We start from the raw sequence: 26,906 nt of genomic DNA on the forward strand, positions 1-26,906 counted from the left end.
CCTGTGTTTCCAGACCCTACCAGACCTTGCCCTGCTTATCTCTCCATCTGACTGTTTATCTGTATCCTTTATCCTATCCTTTAACAAACTAGTAAACCTAAGTATTTCTGAGTTGTCTGAGCCACACTAGAGAATTCATTGAACCCGAGGAGGGGCTCGTGGGAACCTCCAATTTGAAGCCTTCTCGGACAGAAGTTATAGGTAACCTGAGGACCTACTACCTGCAATTAGCATCTTAAGTGGGGGGCAGTCTTGCGGGACTGAGCCCTTAACATGTGGGATCTGATTCTATCTCTGGGTAGATAGTGTCAGAATCGAGTTAAGTTGTAGAATGTCCAGTTGGTGTCAATAAATTGCTTGGTATGAGAAACACTCACATATCTAGTGTCAGTATTGTGAGTGTGGCAGCCATGTGAGAGTAAAGGAGAGACTCAGGAGGGGGTCTGGAGGTTTTTCCAAGTCAGTAACCTATGTGTAACTTGTTTTTTGAGGTTCTCTCCTAATAAGACACGTACATCGTTTTCATCTGACATTCTGTGAAATGGCATTCTAAAAACTTTTAACCTTTTTTTTTCCTATGAATTCTTCCCAATAGTTTAGGATTGTTGACTCCTTCCTTCCTGACTGTAATGGACATCTTCAGATCTTCACATACTGTTCCAGTATCTCTACTACTTGTGACAAGCAGTCCTCATTCCCTTCCCCAACAATCTTGGCTGTAGTTGGGGCAGCCAATGAACTGATTCATCCAAGAGATGGGCATGTGCTCCCAAATCCTAGACTTTTTAAATTGGAACAAAACAAAGAGATGATATTCTTATCAAGCGGTGAAACTCATGATTAAGTTGGACCTATGTGGTTAATCCAGAATAATCTCATCTCAAAGTCCTTAATTTTTAGCACATGTGCAAAGTCTCTTTTGCTATCTAATGCAACATATCCATAGGTTCTGGAGGCTTAGTCACGAACATCTTGGGAGGGCATCGGGGGGTAAGGGGGTTATTATGCCTCCTGCTAAAAATGAGACCAGCATCGCATCTCTCACATCATTCCATTCAGCAATAAAAATATATGAAACAGGAAAAGCCATATACTCTCCACATTAATAGCAGCCTGTTAATCAACATTATTTGGGAACAATGATTTAATTTAAAATGACTTTCAAGATTGTTTTTCTGGAAAGGAAATTTCTGCTGCTTTTATCTTTTTCTGAAGATGAGTTTGAAGATTCTTACTGGATTTATCCAGCATGTACTCAGAATGCAATCTTTGAAATGGAGAATTAAAAGTATTTTCATACCCACATACTTGAAGCCTGAGGCTGCTATCATTCCTGAGTGTAGAGAGTAAACACAGCATCTCTCTTTGTTTTACTAATTGCTTTGTTTCCCCAAGCTGCTAGCACAACATCTGCTAGGCCAGAACCGCTTCTTCCACACACCACAGAACCACTGCCGTCCAGATGAACGACCTGCGCTCCATGGGGTAAGGGCAAGTGCTTTCCAGGCACTCAGCAGGCAGTTTTCAAGAGGCAAAGACTTCAAGTAGAAATGAAGCTGAAACCCCACCCCTCCCCAAATCTTTACAATGGTTATGGAGTTGTTGATTCTGTAATGATCTCACACTGTCTGCAATTTTATTGATTTTGTTTTTCAATAGAACTGTTAAAGATTACAATCCTCAGATAGGCAGAATGTGGGCAGATGCTCATATGCTCACACACAGTTCTGCCAAGATATTTTTACATCTTTCTGCACATAAAACAAAATGAAGACATGTGTTATAGACCCATGCTACTGGTAACCCCCCCGAAGAAGGGAGTTTATGGTATGCTCATTTCCTGGATGAAGTATTAAAACAACTCTACCTAGAAAAAACGAACAGCACTTTCAAAATAAGAGATTTGCTTCTGAGGCACCTTATAAAACATTCCTAATTACCAAAACCCATTGAGACAGCAATTTGGGTCATCATATCCAAATGTCAACCCTGCTATTTCTAATTCAATATAAACTTCTTGTCACATCTACTGGTTAAGCATCAAAATACAAAATGCTGCAACAGCTTATGCTCTGTTGATGTTCATTCATCTACTGTGCACCAGAAAGGCTCATTTCAAATACGGCATGAAAGAAAGAAAAGTAAGCAAAAAACAAATTCAGAAATAAGACTTGAGATAAAGTGCCTCAAGAAAAATGCTAAAGAGGAAAAATCACAAAATCATAGCCTTACCTTGGGAGACTTAGGAAGACCTATGGCCCTGTCTTCTGCCAAGGTGAGCAGGGTTAACCTTGTTTCCTCCACTGCAGGATGTTTGGGAGGGCGAGGTGGGGGGTGGGAGAAAGAGCTTTCATATCTTCGCATCATGTAATATTGTTCTTCAGTGATCTCTTCAACCAGAGTCCTGACTAGAAATGATTTTGTGTCCTTAGAAAAACTATTAACTAACTGAACAGTCATATTTAAGCGGCTGACAGGAATTTCCCAGCACTCCTTGGGGTTGGCAAAGTCACTTATGAGTAGGTAAGAGTCTGTGATGGCTTCCTCCAACCGCAGTCCTGGTGTAGCAGCCAAAATGTCTTCGTCAATGGAAAGATCTCTCACAGATACCTTCACATTGAAAGGCAAGTGGAACTGCGAACAGAGCTCAGAAATCTGGTACTGTTTCTTGTCATGAATCAGCTCTACAAAACCTCCTTCCATGTATAAAGGGAGCAGTGCTGCCTCATAGGATTTTTTGAGGATTTTTTCACAGGCCAGAACATTCACCACTTTTTTGATTCCCTCACAAAGGACTTCAGTCGTCTGTGAGTGATGCACTAGAAACTGGTCCCCGACAGATACAGATGACAGCTCATCATGAGGGGGATGAAAGGCTTTGGTGGCCACCACATGGAGAGGCTCCTTTTCGCTCTTTGCTATCTCAAGGTCATAGGCAGTTGGGAACTCCCGAGGTCGCCGCTTGAATTTGCCTTTATAGCTAGTGGGGATCAAGAAGTGCCTTTTAGGAAAATTGCTTCGAATTTCTGAAGCTAAGATCCTCGATGCCTGATACTTTTTGTGGATCACAATGGTTTTCCCAGGCTGTAAAATGCTTCTGGGCAGCTGGTTTCCTTGAGGTGCCTCTATGACTTCAGCCACTATGGGAAACTCTTTACTGGTCATTTCAAAGAGCTCTTGTGTAGATAATAGCTGAAGAAACCAGTTGGCATCATAACTGTCAGTAATGTCTTTGACTTCAACATCTAAACTGGGGAGGATGCGGACTATGTCCTTTCGGACTGAAAAAAAAAAAAAAAGACTATGACATTTTGTCCATCAAAATGTTGCTCCGAGATACTATTAGAATCTCTCTTAGTGCCACAGATAAATTCGATTAAAAAAATCAGATACTCATGATATAACATTTCGTATGTGTGACTTCCTTTTTTCAAATTTTAAAATGAAGTAGATAATATGTAAAATTAACAGCCATAAGCCCACTGCTCAGCTTAAAACACAGGAATTAAGCTGTCCTTTAGAGCTCTGTGAAGCTCACCAAAATCTCATCCTCCTCACTACAACCTAAGGGTAAATCGTTCTCCTGATTCTAGTGTTAATTATTTCCCTGGTTTTATCATACATAACGTAAATACATAAATATATGCACACATCTGTAAATGTATACTTGGTACTCTGAATAACACCCTTCCTGTGGAAGGCCCAAGACATACATTCTTTACATAAAATTCAATCCTCTTGCAGGACAATACTGCAAGATCATGGGATATAAGGTACTTAAGATTAATATAGGGAAGTGGACAACAAGATGGAATCCTTTTCCAATGTGAAAGTTATCCTTCCTCTGCTGATGTTCCATTAACACCTGGATAGAGGAGTATCATAGGACGGGTCACAGTCAGAGGAGCCATTCAGGAGCCTTAGGTATGCTGGTGGCTGCTTACCACAGTATTCCTTGCCTAATGTGGAACTGCAGACTAAGAAATCTCTAATTCTTTCTCTAAGCATTCGCTATCCTATAAGTCTTTGTTTGAGACTACAGAGACACTTAAAATATTGTCCTAAAATTATTTACCTGTTGTCCATGTACTCTCCCACATAGATTGTTATAAATAGTCTTGAATTAGAAACAGTTACTATTAACAGGATTTTATAATGGCTCATATTTTCTTAAATTTTTTTAATGTTTATTCATTTTTGAGAGGCAGAGACAGAGTGTGAGTGGGGGAGGGGCAGAGAGAGAGGGAGACACAGAATCTGAAGCAGGCTCCAGGCTCTGAGCTGCTAGCACAGAGCCTGACGTGGGGTTTGAATCCACGAACCGTGATATCATGACCTGAGCCAAAGTCGGACCCTCAACCGACTGAGCCACCGAGGCACCCCTTTGGCTTATATTTTCTTGACAGTTTCCTACCACTTAATGTTTTGCAACATTTTCATGCTTCCCAATATCCCCAGCCACCCTCTGTCAATACACTTTCTTCCTTGCATGCTTTTGGAAAAAAATTAAGTTGGCAGATTTCAACGACAGAATTTCTTTTTATAAAGCATTACCTATGATACTACTTCTTATATTATTAACTTTATGCAACTTCTGGAAACTATAACTTTATAATTTATGTCATATTACTTGCACATGCTGTGTAACAGAATTGCTGAAGACACAACATAAAAAAGTATTATTTTTTTGAATAGAGAACAGAACAAAGAAAAAAATCAATGGTTATCAATAGGATAAAGGTCCGTAAAAACTGTAAAGATTCTTTATTTAAAAAAATAAAAAGGCAGCCAGAAGAACACTTCTTAACTTCATCAATTCATTGTATAACATTTAGCATACCCAAACTTTTAAGATAGTTGCCACAGGCTTCCCTGGACCCCAAGGTAATTTTAAAACACTAAAATCTCAGTAATTGGCTAGAAATTAATGAGGTTTAAAAATTGTAGAGCTATCACTAGATCAGCATCTTAGGCTCATGCCATTTCTCAAGTTGGAATAGTTAAGCATTGGTAGAACAGGTGTCATTAAGGACTTTCTGGGGGCTCTAAATTGATCCATCAGAACATAGGGACCTTAATGTAACTTAGATCCCAATCTATATTGGGGCACTATATGTACTGTGGACAAAAGGGTCTTTGATTATTTTGTTGACCAATATATCACAATGTATTAAATGGTGCCTGGTACATTGTAGGTACTCAACAAGTGAATTGAATAAATGAAAAACTATTGCCAGAATAATGTTTTTGATTGAGCATTAAAGGATGTGATCCAGTAAATAAGTAGGGTTCCACATAACATTTCATTGGGGAAAATAAATTTCTAGGACTGACATTCCTGCTATACATCATAGAAGGTATTGTACTTTCATTTAAAACATAATGGAACTGGAGGGTATCATGCTAAGTGAAAGAAGTCAGGCAGAGAAAGACAGATATCATAAAACCTCACATTAAAGGCCTATTTGCCTGAGTTTCTTTTATCTGACACACCACGTCTAGCTTTCAACAAAAAATTACAAGGTATATTAAAAGGCAAACAAACAGTGCAGTGTGAAGAGACATAGCCAAACCAGATATGCAGAGATTTTGGAATTTTCAGACTAGGAACTTAAAATATGATTAATATGCTAAGAGCTTTAGTGAAAGAAAATGGCAAAAAAGATGGGTAAGGTAAGCAGAGAGATGGAAACTTTTGGAAAGAATTAAAAGGATTTGCTAGGTATTGAAATCATAAAAACAGATATGAAGAATGACTTTGATGGGTTCATCAGAAGACTGGATATGGCTAAGGAAAGAATCAGTGAGCTTGAAGATATTCAAGATATATTAGTAGAAACTTCTCTGAAAAGCAAAAGAAAAAGAGTGAAAAAAATGGAATATAATATCTAAGCACCATGAGACAACTACAAAAGGTGTAACATGTGCACCATGGAGATGCCAAAAGGAAAACAGAGATAGGAACAGGAACAGTATCTGAAGTAATGTCTGACAATTTTCCAAAATGGAGGAGGCTTAGAGAACAGCAAGCATGATAAATGCCAAAAAATCTACACCTAAGCATATTATATTCAAATTGTAGAAAAATCAAAGAAAAAGAGAAAACCTGAAGGGGCCAGAAGGAAAAAAAAGTCTTACCTCTAAAGGAAGAAGTATAAAAATTAGATCATATTTCTCTTCAGAAACCATTCAAGCAAGAAGAGAGTAAGTGACACACTTAAAGTATTCAAAGAAAAAGCCCATGAACCTAGTATTGTCTCCAGCAAAATTATCCTTAAAATTCAAGGGTGGCAGAATATGCCACCTCAAAATATACCACTTTGGCAAAGATTATTTTGAGGTAAAGGGACTTGAAAAACAGCAGATATATGAAGGGTATTCTAACCTCTCCTTTTCTTCCTGAAAACAGGTGATAAAACCCCCATGTGAAAGATGCCTTCCCTATACTAGGAGAAAAGAATCATCCTTCTATAGGGAGTTAAAGCCAAGAGAAATCTGTCCAAACAGACCTTGTTAAAATAATTCTTATCTTCCTTTAGCCACTCCACATTCTTAGAGTAGCTACTCTTCCACAGTTGCCTCTCTTTGTTCAAACCGATATAAAAGTATTCAAGTTTTGCCATTTTGGGGTCTTCATTCCTTTATGAGGGCTGCCTAGTCACATAAAACATATAAATCTGTATACATTTCTCTACTTAATCTGTCTAATGTCAGTGTAATAGGCCCAGACAATAAACCCTAAGAAGTGATTGTTCCTACAAATTCTTTAATTTTTTATTTTTTATTTTTTTGTGACTTCCATTCTACAAAATTTTTAAAAAGTAAGTTCTGTCAATTCTAGCCCTGCAGTTTCAATCGCTAGTTCCTCCTATATTATTATCCAATAATAATAATAATTCATATACTTATTGGAAATTTTTATTTTTCTAAGTTTGATTTCTTTGCCATTTACTTTCCAAGATTATAATTATTTTTTTCTCAAAAGTGTTTTCACATTTGATGGCCCAGTGAGTTGTTTTGTTTATATTTTTGTATCACATTACACTCTTTGCTATATGGTGCTTATTAGATGCACAAATAATTTCCAAGATCTGCCTTATTCTAGACATTTTTAAGAAGTTTTTACTCTATCAGAGTTTTATTTATTTATTTATTTACTTATTTATTTATTTGACATCCAAGTTAATTAGCATATACTGCAATAATAATTTCAGGAGTAGAATCCAGTGACTTATCCCCTATGTATAATACCCAGTGCTCATCCCAACAAGTGTGTTTTTTAATGCCCCTTGCCCATTTAGCTATCTCCCCACCCACAAACCCCCAAAAACCCTTAGTTTTTTCTCTATATTTAAGAGTCTCTTATGTTGTGTCCCCCTCCCTGTTTTTACATTTTTGCTGCCCCTCCCCTATGTTCATCTGTTTTGTATCTTAAATTCCACATATGAGTAGTCATATATTTGTCTTTCTCTGACTAATTTCACTTAGCATAATACCCTCTAGTTCCATCCATATTGTTGCAAATGGCAAGATTTCATTCTTTTTGATTGCCAAGTAGTATTCCATTGTATATACACACCACATCTTCTTTATCCATCCATCTGTTGATGGACATTTGGATTCTTTTCATACTTTGGCTATTGTTGATTGCACTGCTATAAATATTGGAGTGCATGTGTCCCTTTGAAACAGCATACCTGTATCCTTTGGATAAATACATAGTAGTGCAATTGCTGGGTAGTTCTATTTTTAGTAGAACTAAAAGGTAGTTCTATTTTTAATTATTTGAGGAACCTCCATACTGTTTTCCACAGTGGTTGAACCAGTTTACATTCCCACCGGCAAAAGAGTTCCCCTTTCTCTGCATGATTGCCAGCATCTGTTGTTGCTGCTTGACTTGTTAATTTTAGCCATTCTGACTCATGTGAAGTGGTATCTCACTATGGTTTTGATTTGTATTCACCTGATGATGAGTGATGTTGAGCATTTTTTCACGGGTCTATTAGCCATCTAGATGTCTTCTTTGGAAAAGTGTCTATTCATGCCTTTTGCCCATTTCTTCACTGGATTCTTTGTTTTGGGTGTTGAGTTTGATAAGTTCTTTAAAAATTTTGAATACTAACCCTTTATCTGATATGTCATTTGCAAATACCTTCTCTAATTCTGTCAGTTACTTTTAGTTTTGCTGATTGTTTCCTTCACTGTGCAGCTTTTTACCTTGATGAAGTTCCAATAGTTCATTTTTGCTTTGGTTTCCCCTGACTCCAGAGACATGCTGAGTAAGAAGTTGATGCTGCCAAGGTCAATGAGGTTTTTTCCTGCTTTCTCCTCTAGAATTTTGATGGCTCTTGTATTATGTTTATTTTGAGTTTATTTTTGTTTATGGTGTAAGAAAGTGGTCCAGGTTCAGTCTTCAACACATTGCTGAAGCAACTGTCTTTTTTCCCTTGGATATTCTTTCTTGCTTTGTCACAGATTAATTGGCCACACATTTGTGGGTCCATTTCTGGACACTGATCTATGTGTCTGCTTTTGTGCCAGTACCATACTGTCTTGATGATTATAACTTTGCAATACATCTTGAAGTCCAGGATTATGATGCCTCCAGCTTTGGTTTTCTGTTTCAGGATTGCTCTGGCTATTTGGGGTCTTTTTTGGTTCCATACAAAAATTTTAGGATTGTTTGTCCTAGCTCTGTGAAGAACGCTGGTGATATTTTGATAGGGATTACACTAAACATGTAGATTGCTTTGGGTAGTATCGACATTTTAATAATATTTGTTCTTCCAATCCATGAGCATGGAATATTTTTCCATTTTTTGTGTGTGTCTTCAATTTCTTTCATAAGCTTTCTATAGTTTTCGGTGTATAGATTTTTCACCTCTTTGGTTAGGTTTATTCCTAGGTATCTTACAGGTTTTGGTGCAATTGTAAATCAGATCGATTCCTTGATTTCTCTTTCTGCTGCTTCATTATTGGTTTATAGAAATGTAACTGATTTCTGTGAATTGACTTTATACCCTGCAACTTTGCTAAATTCATGGATCAGTTCTAGCAGGTTTTGGGGGAAATCTTTTTGGTTTTCATATAGAGTATCATGTCATCTGTGAGGAGTGAAAATTTGACTTCTTGCTGATTTGGATGCCTGTTTACTCCTTTGTGATGTCTTATTGCTAATGTTAGAACTTCCAATAATATGGTGAATAACAGTGGCAAGAGTGGACATGCCAGTCATGTTCCTGACTTAAAGGGGAAAGCTCTGTTTTTCCCCATTGAAGATGATATTAACAGTTGGTCTCTTGTATATGGCTTTTATGATCTTGAGGTATGATCCTTCTATCCCTACTTTATTGAGTGTTTTTATCAAGAAAGGATGCTATATCTCATCAAATACTTTCTCTGCATCTAGTGAGAGGATCATGTGGTTCTTGTCCTTTATTAATGTGATGTATCAAAATGATTGATTTATGGATTTGAACCACCCTGAATCCCAGGTATAAATCCCACTTCATCATGGTAAATAATTCTTTTAATGTATTGTTGGTTCTGGTTGGCTAGTATCTTGTTGAGAATTTTTGCATCCATGTTCATCAGGGAAATTGGTCTGTAGTTCTCCATTTTAGTGGGGACTTTGTCTGGTTTTGGAATCAAGGTAATGGTGGCCTCATAGAATGAGTTTGGAAGTTTTCCTTCAATTTCTATTTTTTGGGACAGCTTCAAAATAATAGGTGTTAACACTTCTTTAAATGTTTTGTTGAATTCCCCTGGAAAGCAATCCAGCCCTGGACTTATTTTTTGGGAGATTTTTGATTGCTAATACAATTTATTTACTGGTTATGGGTCTGTTAAAATTTTATATTTCTTCCTGTTTCAGATTTGATAGTTTATATGTTTCTAGGAAATTTTCCATTTCTTCCAGATTGCCCAATTTATTGGCATACAACTGTGCATAGTATTCTCTTATTATTGTTTGTATTTCTGTAGTGTTGATTGTGAACTTCCCTCTTTCATTCTTGATTTTATTTTTGGGGGTCCTTTCCTTTTTCTTTCTTTAAAAATTTTTTAAAATATTTATTCATTTTTGAGAGACAGAGGGAGACAGAGTGTGAGTGAGAGAGGGGCAGAGAGAGAGAGAGAGAGACAGAATCCAAAGCAGGCTCCAGGCTGTGAGCTGTCCACACAGAGCCTGGCATGGAGCTCAAACTCATAAACAGCAAGATCACAACCTGAGCTGAAGTCGGAAGCTTAACTGACTGAGCCACTCAGGCACCCCTTACTTTTTCTTTATGATCAAACTGGCTAGGGGGGTATCAATTTTGTTAATTCTTTCAAATAAACAGCTCCTGGTTTCATTGATCTGTTCTACTGTTTTTTTGTTTTTGTTTTTCATTTCGACAGTATTGATTTCTGCTCTAATCTTTATTATTTCCCATCTTCTGCTGTTTTGGGGTTTTATTTATTGTTCTTTTCCAGCTTTTTAAGATGTATGGTTAGGTTATGTATCTGAGACCTTTCTTCTTTCTTTAGGAAAGCCTGGATTGCTTTATACTTCCCTCTTATGACTGTCTTTGCTGCATCCCAGAGGTTTTGGGCTGTGGTATTATCATTTTCATTGGCTTCCATGTACCTTTTAATTTCCTCTTTAACTTCTTGGTTAACCAATTCATTCTTCAGTAGGATGTTTTTGGTCTCAAGGTATTTTTTGTCTTTCCAAGTTTTTTCTCGTGGTTGATTTTGAGTTTCATAGCATTGTGGCCTGAAAATATGTATGGGAGGATCTTGATCTTTTTGTACTTGTTTAGGGCTAATTTGTGTCCTAGTATGTGATCTATTCTGGAGAATGTTCCATGTGCATTCGAGACGAATGTGTATTCCATTGCTTTAAGATGAAATGTTCTGAATATATCTGTTGAGTCCATCTGGTCCAGTGTATCATTAAAAGCCATTGTTTCCTTGGTGATTTTCTGCATAGATGATTTGTCCATTGTTGTAAGTGGGGTGTTGAAGTTCCCTACTATTATGGTATTTTTGTCAATGAGTTTCTTTCTGTCTGTGATTAATTGATTTATGTATTTGAGTTACTGTGGCGTTACCCAATGTGGATTGGGTGCATAAATGTTTACAATTGTTAGATCTTCTTGGTGGGAAGACCCCTTAATTATAATATAATGTCCTTCTTCTTCTCTTGTTACAGACTTTATTTCAAAATCTAGATTGTCTGATATAAGTATGTCTACTCTGACTTTCTTTTGGCAACCATTAGCATGAAAGATGGTTTGCCATCCCCTTACCTTCAATCTTTAGGTGTCTGTAGGTCTAACATGGGTCTCTTGTAAACAGCATATAGATGGATCTTGTTTTCTTATACATTCTGTTATCCCATGTCTTTTGATGTGAGAGTTTTGATGTGAGAGTCCACTGACATTTAGAATGAGTACCGAAAGGCATGAATTTATTGCTATTGTGTTACCTGTAGAGTTGGGAGTTTCTGGTGGTATTCTCTGGTCCTTTTTAGTGTTTGTTGCTTTTGGTCTTTTTTGTTTTGTTTCATCTTTTCTCCCCTCAGAGAGTCCCCTTTAAAATTTCTTGCAGGGATGGTTTAGTGGTTACAAACTCCTTTAGTTTTTGTTTGTCTGGGAAACTTGTTATCTCTCCTTCTATTTTGAATGACAGCCTTGCTGGATAAATATGACTGCATATTTTCCCAATTCAGCACATTAAATATATCCTGCCATTCCTTTCTGGCCTGCTAGGATTCTGTGGATAGGTCTGCTATGAACCTAATTTGTCTTCCCTTATAGTTTAAGGAATCTTTTTCCCTTGATGTTTTCATAATTCTTTCTTTTGATATTATATGCCTTGTTGATGGAGAATTTGACTATTATATGCCTTGCTGATGGTCATTTTTTGTTGAATCTAATGGGGGTTCTCTGTGCTTCCTGGATTTTGATGTCTGTGTCTTTTCCAAGGTTAGGAAAGTTTTCTGCTATGATTTGCTCACGTAAACCTACCCCCTTTTCTCTCTTCGTCTTCTAGGATCCCTATGATTCAGATGTTATTCATTTTTAATGAGTCACTGAGTTCTCTAATTCTTATATCGTGCTCTTTTGCCTTAATATGCCTGTTTTTATCTTCATTATTTTCCATAAGTTTATCTTCTGTATAGCTGATTTGCTGCTGTACTTCATCCACCCTTGCCACCATGGCATTAATTTGAGATTGCATCTCAGTTATAGCATTTCTAATTTCATCCTAACTAGATTTTACTTCTTTTATCTACACAGAAAGAGATTCTATGCTTTTTTCAACTCCAGCTAGTATTATTATCATGATTCTAAATTCTGGTTCAAACATCTTGTTTATATCTGTGTTGATTAAGTCCCTGGCCATCATTTCTTCTTGTTCTTTCTTCCAGGGTGAATTCCTTCATTGTGTCATTTTGGAGGAAGAAAAAGAATAAAATAAAAAATTAAATTAAAAAAATTAAAAACACCAAAAATATCAAGTAAAGGAAGCTAGATTTTCAGGTGTGTTTTGGTCTGGTTGTTGAAAGAAGCTTGATCAAATAGCGAAAAAAGGGAAAGAAAAGGAAAAAAAGGAAAAAAGTTAGGAAAACGTTTAAAATTTTAAAAAGATGTATACAATAAAGTAGAATAAAATGAAATGAAGTAAAATGGACTAAAAATTACAAAAAATAAAAATATAGTAGAAAAAATTTTAAGAAAAATCTTTTTTATCAAAACAAAATAAAATTTTCTCTTTCTGTACTCAATAAAGAAAAAAATGAATACATGGATCAGCGAACAGAATGAAATCAGAATGAAATTACATCCAGTTTCCCCTAGAGGCACTAAGAAGTTCTTCCCCTATGAAGCACTTCATAGTCCCTAAACTAAGCAGGCAGAGAGACTTGTATTCTTCTAGGGCTTGGTTGGTGCAGCTGGATAGAGGTTGGTGTAATAGCTCCATTCTCCACTGGGTGGTGCTGCTTAGCTCACTGGGGTGGATAGGTGTGGTGCTCCTATGCATGTATGCACATGCGTGGGAGAGGTGAAATGGTGTCACCCAGCTTCCCAGTCTCTTGCATCAGAACTCTGCTCTCACCAACTGGCAATCAAACACCCCTCCTTTGTCTCTGGCTTCCATCCACTCCTTGCTTCTACATTGTCCGTGACAAAGCCGTCAGCCTGCCAAGTGACACCTCTCTTTTGAATTTTATCTCAGATGGGGCTATGTTTCCAAACTTAATTTCTTAGAGCCCTCTGGCTTGACCCCACTCCGACCCTCTGGGGGAGGATCTTGGGGAGCAATGGCCAGGTTTTGGTCTGCCCCCAGGAACATTTACATGACCATGCCACTGCAGAGGCCCTTAGACTGCAGCCAGGTGCCAGCCAACCCTAGAAAAATTTCACATGATCGTGTAGTAGCAGTGGTTCAGGGACTATAGTAATTCACAACATGAATCTGGCCAGGCTTCACAACACCCTAGCAATCTTGTTCCAATACCAGAAAATGTGGCTGTAATCTTGGGTCTTCTGGGACCTTTGTGGGGAGGCTGCATGGCCTCTACTGAATGCCCTCCCGGTAGGGGAATCACCTCTCCCATGTGGCCCTCAGACCCCTTGGACCCCACTGTCTTCTCCTGGGAATTTGCCCTTTACACCAGAGCACTGCCAGTGATTGAGCTGTGGAGTTTCCGACTCTGCACTCCCCTGTTTATAGTCTTTATGGTATTGAAACCCTCTCCTTTCTCCCTTTCTTGTTCAGTTTCTTATGGGTGTGTCCCTTCTTTCTCTTTCTCTCCAGCTGCTTTTGAGGGGAGTGTTTTTCCTGTACTCTTCCCTCTGTCTCCACCTTCTCTCTGGAAACCACAGCTCCCTAACCTCCACGGCTTCTCTTTTTAGATTTTTGTAGATTTTTTAGATTTTGTAGATTTTGTAGATTTTTGTGTTAGTCCTCAGATCAATTTTCTAGGTGTGCAAAATGGTTTGGTGCTGACCTAGCTGCATTTCAAGGATGAGAGAAGCAGCAAACTGCCATCCTTATTCTAAACTTTTAAATTAAAATTTTCTTCATAGTTCATCCATTTGGTTTCAGTTTCCTTTATGAATATTCTGTGAATTATATATTTTTTCCATTTACTTAGCTTCATTTCAATTTAAGAGCAACTATACTGTGAATTTCCATTTGGTTAGATAGTTCTTCCCCATTTCTACTGCTATTTGTATTTATGAATAGAGAAAGTGCCTTTTGGGGTGCTGATCATGACCTTCACTGAGAAATCAAGGGTCATTTTAAATGAATATACTTAGGGGCACCTGGGTGGCTCAGTGGATTGAGCATCCGACTCTTGATTTCTATTCAGGTCATGATCCCAGGGTCGTGGGATCAAGGCCCATGTCAGGCTATGTGCTGAGTGTGAAGCCTGCTTAAGATTCTTTCTCTCCCTCTGCCCATCTCCCTTGCTCACACACACTCTCTCTCTCTCTCGAAAATAAAAATAAATAGGGCTCAGTCAGTTAAGCATCCGACTTCAGCTCAGGTCATGATCTTGTGGTTCGTGAGTTGCAGCCCCGTGTACCGCTCTGTGCTGACAGCTCAGAGCCTGAAGCCTGCTTTGGATTCTGTGTCTCCCTCTCTCTCTCTGCCACTTCCCAACTTGTGCTCTCTCTCTCTCTCTCTCAAAAATAAACATTAATAAAATAAAATAATAAAATGAATATACTTATATTTAATATGGGTTTATTTATGATACTTTTCTTTTTACATTTTTATATAATGTATAAAAGTTAGGAGAAGTGAATAGCCATTTTCTTATATTGGATGATACATGTCAACCTGTGTTCTCCATTGATGTTTGTGATGGTTATTTCTATGTATCAACTTGACTGGGCTACAGTACACAGTTACTTAATCAAACACTACTCTACACCTTTCTGTGAAGGTATTTTGCAGATGTGGGTAACATCTTAATCAGTTGACTTAGGATAAAGGATGTTATCCTCAATAAGGTAGGGGAGACTCACCTGATTAGCTGAAAGCTTTGAGAGCAAAAACTGGAGTTTTTCAGAGAAGAAAAAACACTGCCTCAAACTACAGCATCAACTTCTGCCTGATTTTCCAGCCTGCCAATCTGTCTTATGAATGCAGAACTTATAACTCCCATAATTACATAAGCCAAGTCCTTAAAATTAATTAATTGATTAATATGTAGTCTTGTATATATTAAACAATATAATTATATATGACATTATAAATACCTTCTGTTTCTCTGGAGAACCCTGACTAGTAAAATATTTATAGTTGGTAGTAAAAGAATAAATATACACAGTGAAAGCTGTACTTTCTTCTTCTTGCTGTTTGATATTTCTATTAGCAGTAAGATTACTTGCCTAAAGGACGAAAATGAAATGGAAGCTGACTAGGGTATTCACTGGTTCTAAATATCATGTTAAGTCACAATATTTTTATAGGCACCTTCGGAAAAGCATCACTAATAAAAATTGAATTGTTATACAAATATAAATGGTATCAACTTTGGTGCCCTGAAGTGAATATTCATTCTCCTTAGGTGTTAAATTCATAAGTATGTTATCATAATAAATCAAATCTGGATATGGTGAGCGAGAAAAATCTCTTGTTACCTAAATAGGAACTCTGTACTATGCAATAAACACATGCACATGCACACACACACACACACACACACACACACACAGAGAAACAAATGTTTAAGCTTCTTCATTAATTCATATATTCAATTTGTTCAATGTTGAATATTTACTTTATCTCATCATTGAGAAGATAAAAATACATAAGATCTTGACTCTGATATGTTTATAAATTACTGAAGATTACATTTTATTAGAAATATTGTTTATAAATTTTACTTACTTTTTAGCAATATTAGCAACCAGTTCTTTCAGGATAAAACTAGCTCCAGGAAAAGCTCTGGGCTATGACTAGTTTAAGTAAGTAGTGAGGTTTATAAGCAAAATATATTGCTTCCCAACCCTTTTTCTCTCTCAAATTTACCACGAAGATAAAAAGAAGAAAGACAAAGGGAAAAAAAGAATAAGATCCCATGAATCTAAAAGGCATCTACAATCCTTACAGTGAATGAAAACAGAACTCAGATGGAAGAATAGTCAAAATTTTGGCAGAATAGAACAAGGAAAGGTCACATGCCTAAGGAGCCACAGTCCAATGAAAAGTTGTTCTTTATCGCCCCATGGGATCTCAAAAAGGCTCATAAATTGGAAGTGTAAGTCCCCTGTGACCAGTGAGTAAGAAGCTAGAGGGCAAAGGGGGTTATCTGGATGTCTGAAGAGTGGTTAACCCATTCTTCAACTCTATGTTGGGGAAGGCGGCCACCCCTTCCACCACTCTGTGCCGTTAACAGTAAATACAGAGGCCAGGCATTGGTGAGCAGGGAAGAAACACAGGTTAAAAACAAAGAAGGTAAGTCTAAACCTGTAGGGAATAGTGAAACCCTCAGCAAGTTTCCCATCAGCTACAATAGTTTCAGAATCCCTGGAAGGTATCAGAAAGATTCTTCTCAGGTGAAACTGTACAAGTCCTAGAGGAAAGGCTCACAAGAGGCTGAATTTGGGGTATGCTCCGATGAAAAAGCTGAAAAAATGAAACCTAAAATTCATAAACAAAAAACTTGTATGTAAATAGTGCTTCACTTGTAAATTTAAAAAAAAAAAGTGTCTCACATGTAAATGTGAAAAAATGGCGAATAATCACCAGGCATTCAAGGAAAACAGTCAATGAGAATGACAGATCCAAACTTTCTTTTAAAAAGCCTGAAAGAGGCAGGTAAAACGTAAGGAACACAGAAAACTTTCAGGAATTGTAAAATATTCTCAGATAAGATACTGCATTCTTAAAACAAGAACACAGTAACATTTAAAAAATGATGTGAGAAATAACTCTTGGAAATTAAAAATATGATAGCTGAAATTAAAAATTCATTAAAACAGCTGGAAATGCAGTTAAGGGATTTTCCCTAAAGGTAAACTGAAGACAAGAAAAATAGAGAAGAAAATAGTCCTAGATCAGTATGGGATCTTCAACATAAGATTAGATGTTACAGAAAGAGGAAAGGGAAAAAAAGTAGTTGAAAGGAAACTGTCAAAGAAATTATCTCAGAAATGAAATATCTGCATTTCCAGACTAAAAACTGCCATGGTAATGAAAGAACAGACCTACCCAGATGGTTTTAAATGAAGTCCCAGGACAGCACTATTTTGGACTGTCTTCCTCCTCCAGGATTTACATGTTGAAACCCTACTCCAATACCACAATACCAATAGGTGCTGGTATTAAGAGACGGAGCCTTTGGGAGGTTACTAGAATTTGATGAGGTCATGAGGGTGGAGCCCTCATGAATGGGATTAGTGTCCTTCCATCCTGTATAAAGTCATTGACCTGATAAAATAGGCAGTTTCTTTAGTTATTTGGAAATTTAAATGCAAATACAAGAAAGCAAGGACAAAATATTTAAAGTAGTTACCTCCAAGTAGCAAAATGTGGGGAAAATTTGGGAATGGTCAAGGGCATAAAGTGTGCTAATCACACTAATAAGTCCTTTGACCACTATTTGACTTTTTGACTTTGATAAAGATTGAGATTATTTTTTAAAAATAAAATGAAAGAAAAAGGAAGTCTCAGAATACTAAAAGATCAATGTATTTTTTTTTTGCTATTGAGTTATCACCTATTATACAATATTCAGACACTGCTTTTCTGATACCATCTTTCTGCTCATGTGATGTCAGCCCTCTCCTTATAAATGAGTTAATATATCATATATCTCAGCAAAACCTGTACCCTCACATTTTGGAAGGCATTGAGGTTTCTTTCTTAAAATGAAAGGCAGCTTTTCAACTCAGAATTTTCATTAGGGGAGAAATAATTATCAATCTACAAATCAAAACACAGCACAACTAACAAGTTTTAACTTGCAAGACTTCTGAGTTTTAGAGGCAACTCAAAAGAGCTGGCTCAATTTTTCATTTGTAAATATTATGCATTTGCCACACTAATATGAGTTTTATCTTCCTATGAAAGGCCAAACAGATCTTACTATTACTTATATAAGACTAGTAGTTAAAGGTCTTGGGTGGTTATTTGTATCTATTTTTCAAAGAGGCAGAAATTTTTACAAATCATGAAATGTATAGCGAGAATCAGAGGGGCTTCAGGCCTGCAATGGGGATTATGACCAAGAGTTTCCAGGAACTAATATTTCATTTAAACACGCCCTGCTACTTGTTTACGATGCCTGAATCTTCACATCAATAACATATTAAAAACCTAGCACCAGGAATAAAATATGTTATATTGTTTCTTTTCTCTATTCACTATGTTCTCTTTTAGCAAATCAATATTTCAAAACTTCCTATAGTTCTCGATCTTTTTCATCTTGCTTTTATCCCTAAGGTTTCTCTAAAATTTTCTATCCCTGACACAGACCTATTCTTTTTCTTGTCACTTTAGAAAGGAAGGACTTGAGACAGGAGGGTATTCAAATGTGCCTGACACTCAAGGCCATTGAAAAGTAACTTAGCAAGCAATATACTGTTGTATTCAAGGCAAGTTTGAATCTTCAATATAAGAAAGAATAACTTAAAACAAGACCACAATTGATTTTAAAAAATAGTCTACATTTTATATTTAGAAGAAAAAATGTCTACAACAATTTTTAAAACTGGGCTTTTTGTGTTGGACAACCATCCTCTATTTCTAGGAAATATTCTGCAGTCAGTATACATGCAAAGCAGTCCCATACAGCATCTGTCCTGAAATTGCCTTACAAAAAGAACTAATGTTTAAAATAACCCCTAAGAAGTTAAAGATACAAAATAATTTAAATCAAAATTCAATTTCAATACCATTAAATAATGGAAATTGGACCAAAAAACTTTGGAAAAGTCTTTATTTTAACCAAAGGCTTTCTTCTGGGACCTGGGTTAGCATGAAACAATATATAAGTCCATCTAAACAATTCTGTTAATAATGCCCTGCTCATCTGTCAATGTTTATATTTAGTAAATTGCATCACCAGCCAACCAGTAGATCCAGTCAGATGCCTGGGAATCAGATTGATTTCTTTCCTCCTTCCAAAAGACCTCCAAATCTTGGTGGTTGTACTTCTTAAATACCCAGTAGGAGCAAGTGTCCCACTGATATCACTATTGTACTAAGCCCCCAATACCCTACTGCATATCCAATAGCCTTACTACATGACTCTGCCCCTGTCCTTTTCACTGAAACCCTTTTAATTTGTCCTGTGGAAAGACGTTAACTCCTTAACATATATTTCAAGACTCTCCATGACTGATTCCACGACCCCATTGTATGTTTTGATATTTGTCTCAATCTGCCCTCTCTTTTCTCATATCAGCTGCACTGGAGCTCCAATATCTTGCTTATTTGCCTTCCTGGAGACTGTTACCACTTCCTCCAATGCTGTTCCCTCTTTCTTTGCCTCATCAGCTCCTATTCGTCATTCAGGTGTTAGTTTAAATGCCATTTCCTCACAGAAGCCTTGCTGACCCCTGACCTAAATTCACTGAACTCAGTAACCACCTTGTTCACATGCTTACGTTGTGGGTTAGTCTACATTTGCAGCTGTGTGATAGGAGATGTCGGTGGTTTTTAAAAACTAACAAATTTAAAAATGAGAAAATGCTATATTCATTATTTATGAAAACTGAGGAAAACTCAATTATCAATTTCAATTATACATTTGGGGACAGCTAACAAAACACTAATGTGAGATCTAAAATTTGCTGCGACTTCCATTTTTTGTCATATTAAAAAATGATCATGCTGTTGTCTCAATTTTTTGTAGTATTAAAATATAATCACTACTTGAGTGAAATTCCTTACCTGTACCTTTAATTCAGATGAATTAATCAATTTCTAGTTAAATACTTAACATGCTACAAAATTTAACACGTGGTTCTAAAACACATAAGTTTTTTCATATTTATATAAGTGACCAACAATATGTATAGGAATAGAGATAAATAGAATTTGAGATGTTCATGGGACAACCTTTGACCAAACATTTTTACATACTTTTTTTTCTCAAGTGTATTGTATATAGTACCTTAATACCATCTTATTTCATTCTCAAAACAACTCTAAGAGGTAGGCAAAAGAGGTATCATTATCCCCTTTGCAAAGACACAGCTTAAATGGTTTACCCAAAGTTACCACCTACCAAAGTTAATGACCCAACGTTAGAATCCAGGACTTTGATTGCAAATACAGAACTCTTTGCTCCATGTGCTATAATCTTGAAAACTCCACGTGCAATACCTTGAAAACTCAAGGTATTAATTCCTTTAGGGTAACAATGCTCTCTCGAGCTTTTCCTATTTTTAAATGCAAATAATCCTATCTAAATTACATATTAAAACATACTTATGTGTGAATTATTTTGCCACATCATTTCCCTTAAGTCAGAAGGACTTTCAGCTAATAGGATTTATGACCAGTGATGGGTAGTTGAGAAAAAAAAAAAAGAAAAAAAGAAAAAAAGAAAAGGCATCACAAAAATACTAGTAAGGAATACATTAAAGGAACTTTGTATCTTTGCCACTTTGTAGGCCACGTCCGTACAAGAAAGCCCCTTTCAAACAAATTAAACTCTATCCTAAAAAGTAGCTCTTTTCTGACCATGTTTAACTGACAGAGATAGAAATGAATTAGTAGGTTAATCTGTCTGCATCTGACAATTGCAGCAATTTACATTTGGATAGCACCACACAATTTACAATATATATTTATATATATTATTCAATTTGATCCTTGTACCAACTAAGTGGTTTACTTATTTATAGATGAGAATCTGTCAGCAGGTTCAAAAGACAAGTCAGGACAGTGTCCCATTCTTCAAACTTTAAAGAGCCTCTTTCCCAAACCCCACAATGCTCATACTTATAGAGCATCATTCTGTTTTTTAAATTTTATTTATTTTGAGAGGGGGAGAGGGAACCCCAAGCAGGCTCTGCGATGTCAGTGTGAAGCCGGATGTGGGGCTCCATGAAGGGGCTTGATCTCATGAACTGTGAGATCATGACCTAAACCGAAACCAAGACTGTCACTAAATGACAGAGCCACCCAGGTGCCCCCATAGAGCATCATTCTTAGTGAATACTTACATTTCATCACAGCTTGAATTTCATAAACAGGCTTGAGAATCAGAGCACCGTAAAAGCCTTTAGGAAATGGATTTGTTAAATCCCACTTATTTGAAAAACCTGTAAGTTTCACAGTTCGTGTTCGGTTCTTGGGTATCTTCCATTCGACAATCTCCTTTAGGGTATAAATATGTTCATCTTCACACTCATAGAATTCTCCTTCTTGTGACAAAGGCAAGGTAAATGAGTGATTTTGATGATTCCTTACCACTCCACAGTTCACCAATATTTCTCCATTGATCTCTTCAACTGAGTTGAGCATGATTTGCTCACCGTGCTTTATCATGAGATTTTCTAGTTTTACATCCTTCTGATGATAGAAGGAAGGATGCCCTAGTCTACTTGATCCAATATGAATGGTCCTCGTAATTTCTTCCATAGTAAGGTATGGGGTTTTATCAGCCACAATCTTAAAAAGACCTAAGAACAGAAGAATTATGCAAATTAAAGAGAGTTCCTACAAGGCAAGTTCTCATAAGAAAATCACAGTGAGAGAGTTACAAAACAAGTGCAGTGTCCTTTATTAAAAAGTGATGTATCTGTTTTAATCCTGAATACTCTAGGTAAAATTGTAACGTATCGTCTGTAGATTACTGGATTGTCAGATCCAGGCAACATAAGTAAAAACAAGGGAAAATATCTTGAAATAGAAAAGCCTTTGTTCTTAGAAATGGGAAATAGGAATGAGATATTGACTGGCTGTATACCAACTACGTGTGTGATCTTGAGGAAGGCATTTAATCTCTCAAGATCACACTTTCTGTTTTTAAGTTTTAAATTGGGAGGATTGGATTAGGTTGGTGTTTCCATAAATACATTTCCTGGACATAACAAAATTAAAAGATATTCAGGAGAAAACTGTTTCATGGTCAAATTAACAATTACAAAGTTATATACCTGGAACTAGACAGTGGTGATGGTTATATACCATCGTGAATGTACTTAATGACACTGAATTGTACATTCTTAAATGGTAAATTTTATGTTGTGTATTTTACCACAATAAAAAGTACCTACATATTTCCAATTAAAGACTTCTCAGAAACTTTAGATGCATTGTAACTCACAAGAAGAGACTGTAACATGCAGGATTTTGCATTTTCTTTTATTATAAAACTCTTGGGGAAATATTCATAATAAATTATAACATATTATATCATGATATATTGGTGCACCATATAACTCTCCTTGGAAAATGCCTGGTTAGGTAGTTGTTCTGGATTGATACTCTTGGTTATAGATCATTCTTCTCATTACTTCTGTAATTTTGCCATTGTTTCACTATTAAAAATTTCTTCCTCTAATACTATTAGGACAGTCACTAATATGATGAAATTTTTACTGTTTAAGGTATAACTTTTTAAGCTTGCATGTTTAATTCTCCTCTTTGAATTACTTTTATTTTATGGGCACATCTGCTTTGTAGCACTTATGGAAATGTATTTACTGAAAAGATTACAAAAAATTCCAGAGAAATATGAGCAAAGCAAAAATTAGGTAACTGCTTTCTTAACACGAAACTAATGATAATATGATACACTAGCACAAACTAAGAAGATAGTGAGATTATCTTAGTAGATACTCATTAGACAATTAGACAATCTTACTAGAATTCAATATAGTTTGAAAAAATAGTTTAAGAGTTTACTCAATAAATATGTTCTAATTAAATTCATCTATATATCAAATCATTATTAACCAGACTATAATGTCTCATGTCTATTCTGGGTTATTACACAAAGATTTATGATCAGTTATATTTGTAGCTGATCTTTGCTCAAACAAAAACAGGATTTGGGTTATATTTAGAAATAAACTCCCAAACAAGTGTGTGTGATGCATCCTGGCAGTAAGTAAGGTAGCATGTGCAATCTGTCCTGCAAAGCTTCAGAAATTGACTAGGGTTCATTCACTGTATGCTGTGCTTGGAGACAGTAAGGCAAAGAAACATTTACTTTGAAGGAACTTCTTATTTTATTATATCTTGTATCACAGAAAATCCAATAAAAGAATATTCTTGAATTCTGCACAATAAATGAATTTTCATGTATGCATGTGTGTGCACGTGCACACATATGTTTAATCTTACTTGGCTATACATGAAGATTTCTGAGTCTACAATCATTATAACGGTATAGAAAATTCAGCTATTTTTGTGAAATGTTAAAAAAATAGCTACGAGAATCTCATAAATGGTAGAGACACATAGTTTTATTTCTATCCTAGATATATTGATGACATAAGTCACAGAAGAATTAATTCAGCATCTTCTTTCTTGGGGAATTGGGTTCACCTAAGGTAATAACAGACCTAAAATGTTATGAAGTAGAAAAAGCCTGGAACCCTAAGGGCCACCATTATTTCAAGTTAATCACATACTTCAGAGCTGTCTTGTTGAATGTCTCTACTGCAAGAAAAATCTATCTATGAATCTCTGTGTGTTTCCCTTACATGATGATTAAGTACACAGTTTAGCATACTAAGTGGTAGATACAGGAAAATAACTTCGATTAATTTATTTCTTCATCTACTATTGTAGCCAATCCAAAGAGTCCTTCCTTATAAATAGCACTTAATACCATATATATATATATATATGTATATATATATATATATATATTTCACAGTAAACTGAAGCACCATAAGCTTTAAATTTCATCAATTTTCTTACATATTATTCACAAAGAGTACAAAAGTTTTACACTGGACAAAATATAATTTGCTTCCTAGAAAACAAAAACAAAAACTAAAAACCCCACCACAACAACAACAACAAAAAAAAACAACACACATTTCAGAAGCTGAATGATCATTAGGGTAATTATAAAATAAGCCAGTGTGTAACCTTCATAAAGTAAGCTAGGAAGCAGAAAGACAATATATTTCAATTTCCAAATTTGATTGCCATCTATTAAAATGTATATTATTATTTTTAAATTAAGAAAAATTATCCATAAAGAGCATGCACTTGAGAAACAAAAATTATAAGGAAGTACAATTAATTGATCTATTGAAAGTCGGCTTTAAGTGAATTTAGTCTTTTTTTTTATGTTTTTATTTATTTTTAAGAGAGAGAGAGAGAGAGCATGAGCAGGGGAAGGGCAGAGAGAGACACAGAATCTGAAGCAGGCTCCAGGCTCTGAGCTGTCAGCACAGAGCCCAACGCTGGGCTGGAACTCACAGACTGCAAGATCATGACCTGAGCAGAAGTCGCTCAACCGACTCAGCCACCCAGGCACCCCAAGTGAATTTAGTCCTTAAGATCTTTTCTCTGAGTCTTAAGTTTTTGGAGAGTTTATAATTTTAACCAGTTCTTAATGATCCACAAGTATTATTAATAGTAACCGTAATTACTGAAATTTGTTTAGAAATGTACAAGTTTGAATGATTTAAAAAAAATTTTTTTTAACGTTTATTCATCTTTGAGAGAGAGAGACAGAGCATGAGCGGGGAAGTGGCAGAGAATTGGGGTCACAGAATCCGAAGCAGGCTCCAGGCTCCTAGGTGCCAGCACAGAGCCCAACACGGGCCTCGAACTCACGAACTGTGAGATCATGACCTGAGCCAAAGTTGGATGCTCAATTGACTGAGCCACCCAGGTGCCCCTTGAATGATTTTTTTTTATGAATCATTTATCCTGACAAAAATACTTTAAGGACAATAAAACAAACATTATTATTGAAAGATACAAAAATAGTCATGATTTTCATAGTCATGGCTCTAGAATCTCAAATCAGACCTTTGACATCCAAGTCTTATGCTTTTGCCACCACACAAGGCTGCCTCCCTGTCTTGCATATAACGTACAAGGACATTGCTAAGAAAAACACGTTTATTCAAGTTGGCAGACTATTTATATGGGTCTTGTGAGCCAGTCTTCCCTTTCTAGACCCTTTAGCGTAAGAAGAGCAAGAATAACTTCCTGGTTCACTGTGTACAATTTATGCTTATCAGATGGTTTTCTACTTTTTTTATCATCAATAAATGGGTGTAATTTTAAAAATTAAAATTTCCGGGGCGCCTGGGTGGCGCAGTCGGTTAAGCGTCCGACTTCAGCCAGGTCACGATCTCGCGGTCCGTGAGTTCGAGCCCCGCGTCAGGCTCTGGGCTGATGGCTCAGAGCCTGGAGCCTGTTTCCGATTCTGTGTCTTCCTCTCTCTCTGCCCCTCCCCTGTTCATGCTCTGTCTCTCTCTGTCCCAAAAATAAATAAACGTTGAAAAAAAAATTAAAAAAAAAATTAAAATTTCCAACTATATATAACAATATTTTTTAATATACACGAAATCATTATAAAGATTTCACAATCTTTTTAAAAGACTAACCTCTAGCTTGCTTTCCAAGTTCGAACCAAATGTATTCCCTCCATCCCTAAGATAAGGAATCTTACAGTGAACTTTGCCTACTAATTCTCTGAAAGTAATGGCCCAACATAGTGTAAATAATCAGATAGTCTGTTCTTCTGTAAAAGCTTGGATGTATTCTAGTCGTTAATTGCCACATCCCCAATTCCACATCCTATGGTTCCCTCTTCCCTGTATTATCTAAGAGATTAAAAATTAACATTTGGTAACCATTGTAAAAATTTTTTTCCCACTCACTCAAACACACTATTTATTTTGTTAAGGTCAAGCAGGATGATCTGTTGAGAGGTTAGTGGGAAGTGTCCAGCATGAAATATATATGCATTTTCCACAGTGGACTACAGGACAAAAGCCACAGGCAATACCCCTGACTGAAATTTCGCTCTATAGAGCTAAGCTATGACGGGGGGGGGGGGGGGGGGGAGAATCAGCCACCATCTAAGAATGCCAAGGGCAAAATATTAGCACCAGATTGTTGTTGTATGTGGTAATATAGCTATGTTATGCACAAAGTTATGGACATTGACTCACTGGAATCTTTGGTTCCCCACTAACCAGTCATTTAACAGGCAAACAGGGGAATGCACAGGATAGTAGTGATTACATGTGCTTTGCTGAAAGGATAAAGGGCACTATATGTTGCTATATATAAAAGAAAGTCCTCAAAAGACCTCAAAAGACTAGATATAGACACATACATTCTATTATTCATATTTTACATATTTACCATGGAAATGATCACAATACTGTATTTGAGGGGAAAGAAACTTACCCAGAGATGTGAAAGACCTATACGTGAAACTATAAAAGAGCAATGAAAAAAATTTCAAGACATCACAAAGAAATAGAAAGACATTCCATGTTCATAATTTGGAAGAACAAATATGTTGTTAAAATGTGTATACTACCCAAAGCAATCTACAGATTTAATGCAATCTCTATTAAAATACCCAACATCATTTTTCTCAGAACTAAAACAAACAATCCTGAAATTTCTATGGAACCACAAAAGACCTCAAATAGCCAAAGCAATCTTTAAAAAGAAAAGCAAAACTGGAGGTATCACAATTTCAGACTTCATTTTCTATTATAAAGAAGTAGTAGTTGAAACAGTGTGGCATAAAAATAGACACATAGATCAATGGAACAGAATAGAAAACCCAGAAATAAACCCACAATTATATGATCAATTAATCTTCAACAAGGGAGGAATGAATGTTCAATGGGAAAAAGACAGTCTCTTCAACAAACGGTGTTGGGAGAACTGGACAGCTGCATGCAAAAAGAATGAAATGAGACCACTTTCTTTCACCATACACAATG

At 36.3% G+C, this 26,906-nt stretch overlaps 1 protein-coding gene across 1 annotated transcript in view; it reads right to left on the bottom strand.

The window, feature by feature from the left end:
* The window catches only part of THEMIS (thymocyte selection associated), a 186,072-nt gene that overhangs the window by 84,991 nt on the left and 74,175 nt on the right, over positions 1–26,906 (bottom strand). The window contains exons 3-4 of the mRNA XM_040474585.1: positions 21,183–21,641; positions 2,233–3,281 (exon numbers count right to left, since the gene is read on the bottom strand). Of these exons, the coding sequence (XP_040330519.1) occupies positions 2,233–3,281; positions 21,183–21,641 (1,508 nt within the window). The remainder of the gene's footprint in view (positions 1–2,232; positions 3,282–21,182; positions 21,642–26,906) is intronic.

This window comes from Herpailurus yagouaroundi, unplaced genomic scaffold (genome assembly GCF_014898765.1).
Source record: "Herpailurus yagouaroundi ecotype Mexico unplaced genomic scaffold, PumYag 139, whole genome shotgun sequence".
Taxonomy (NCBI): domain Eukaryota; kingdom Metazoa; phylum Chordata; class Mammalia; order Carnivora; family Felidae; genus Herpailurus; species Herpailurus yagouaroundi.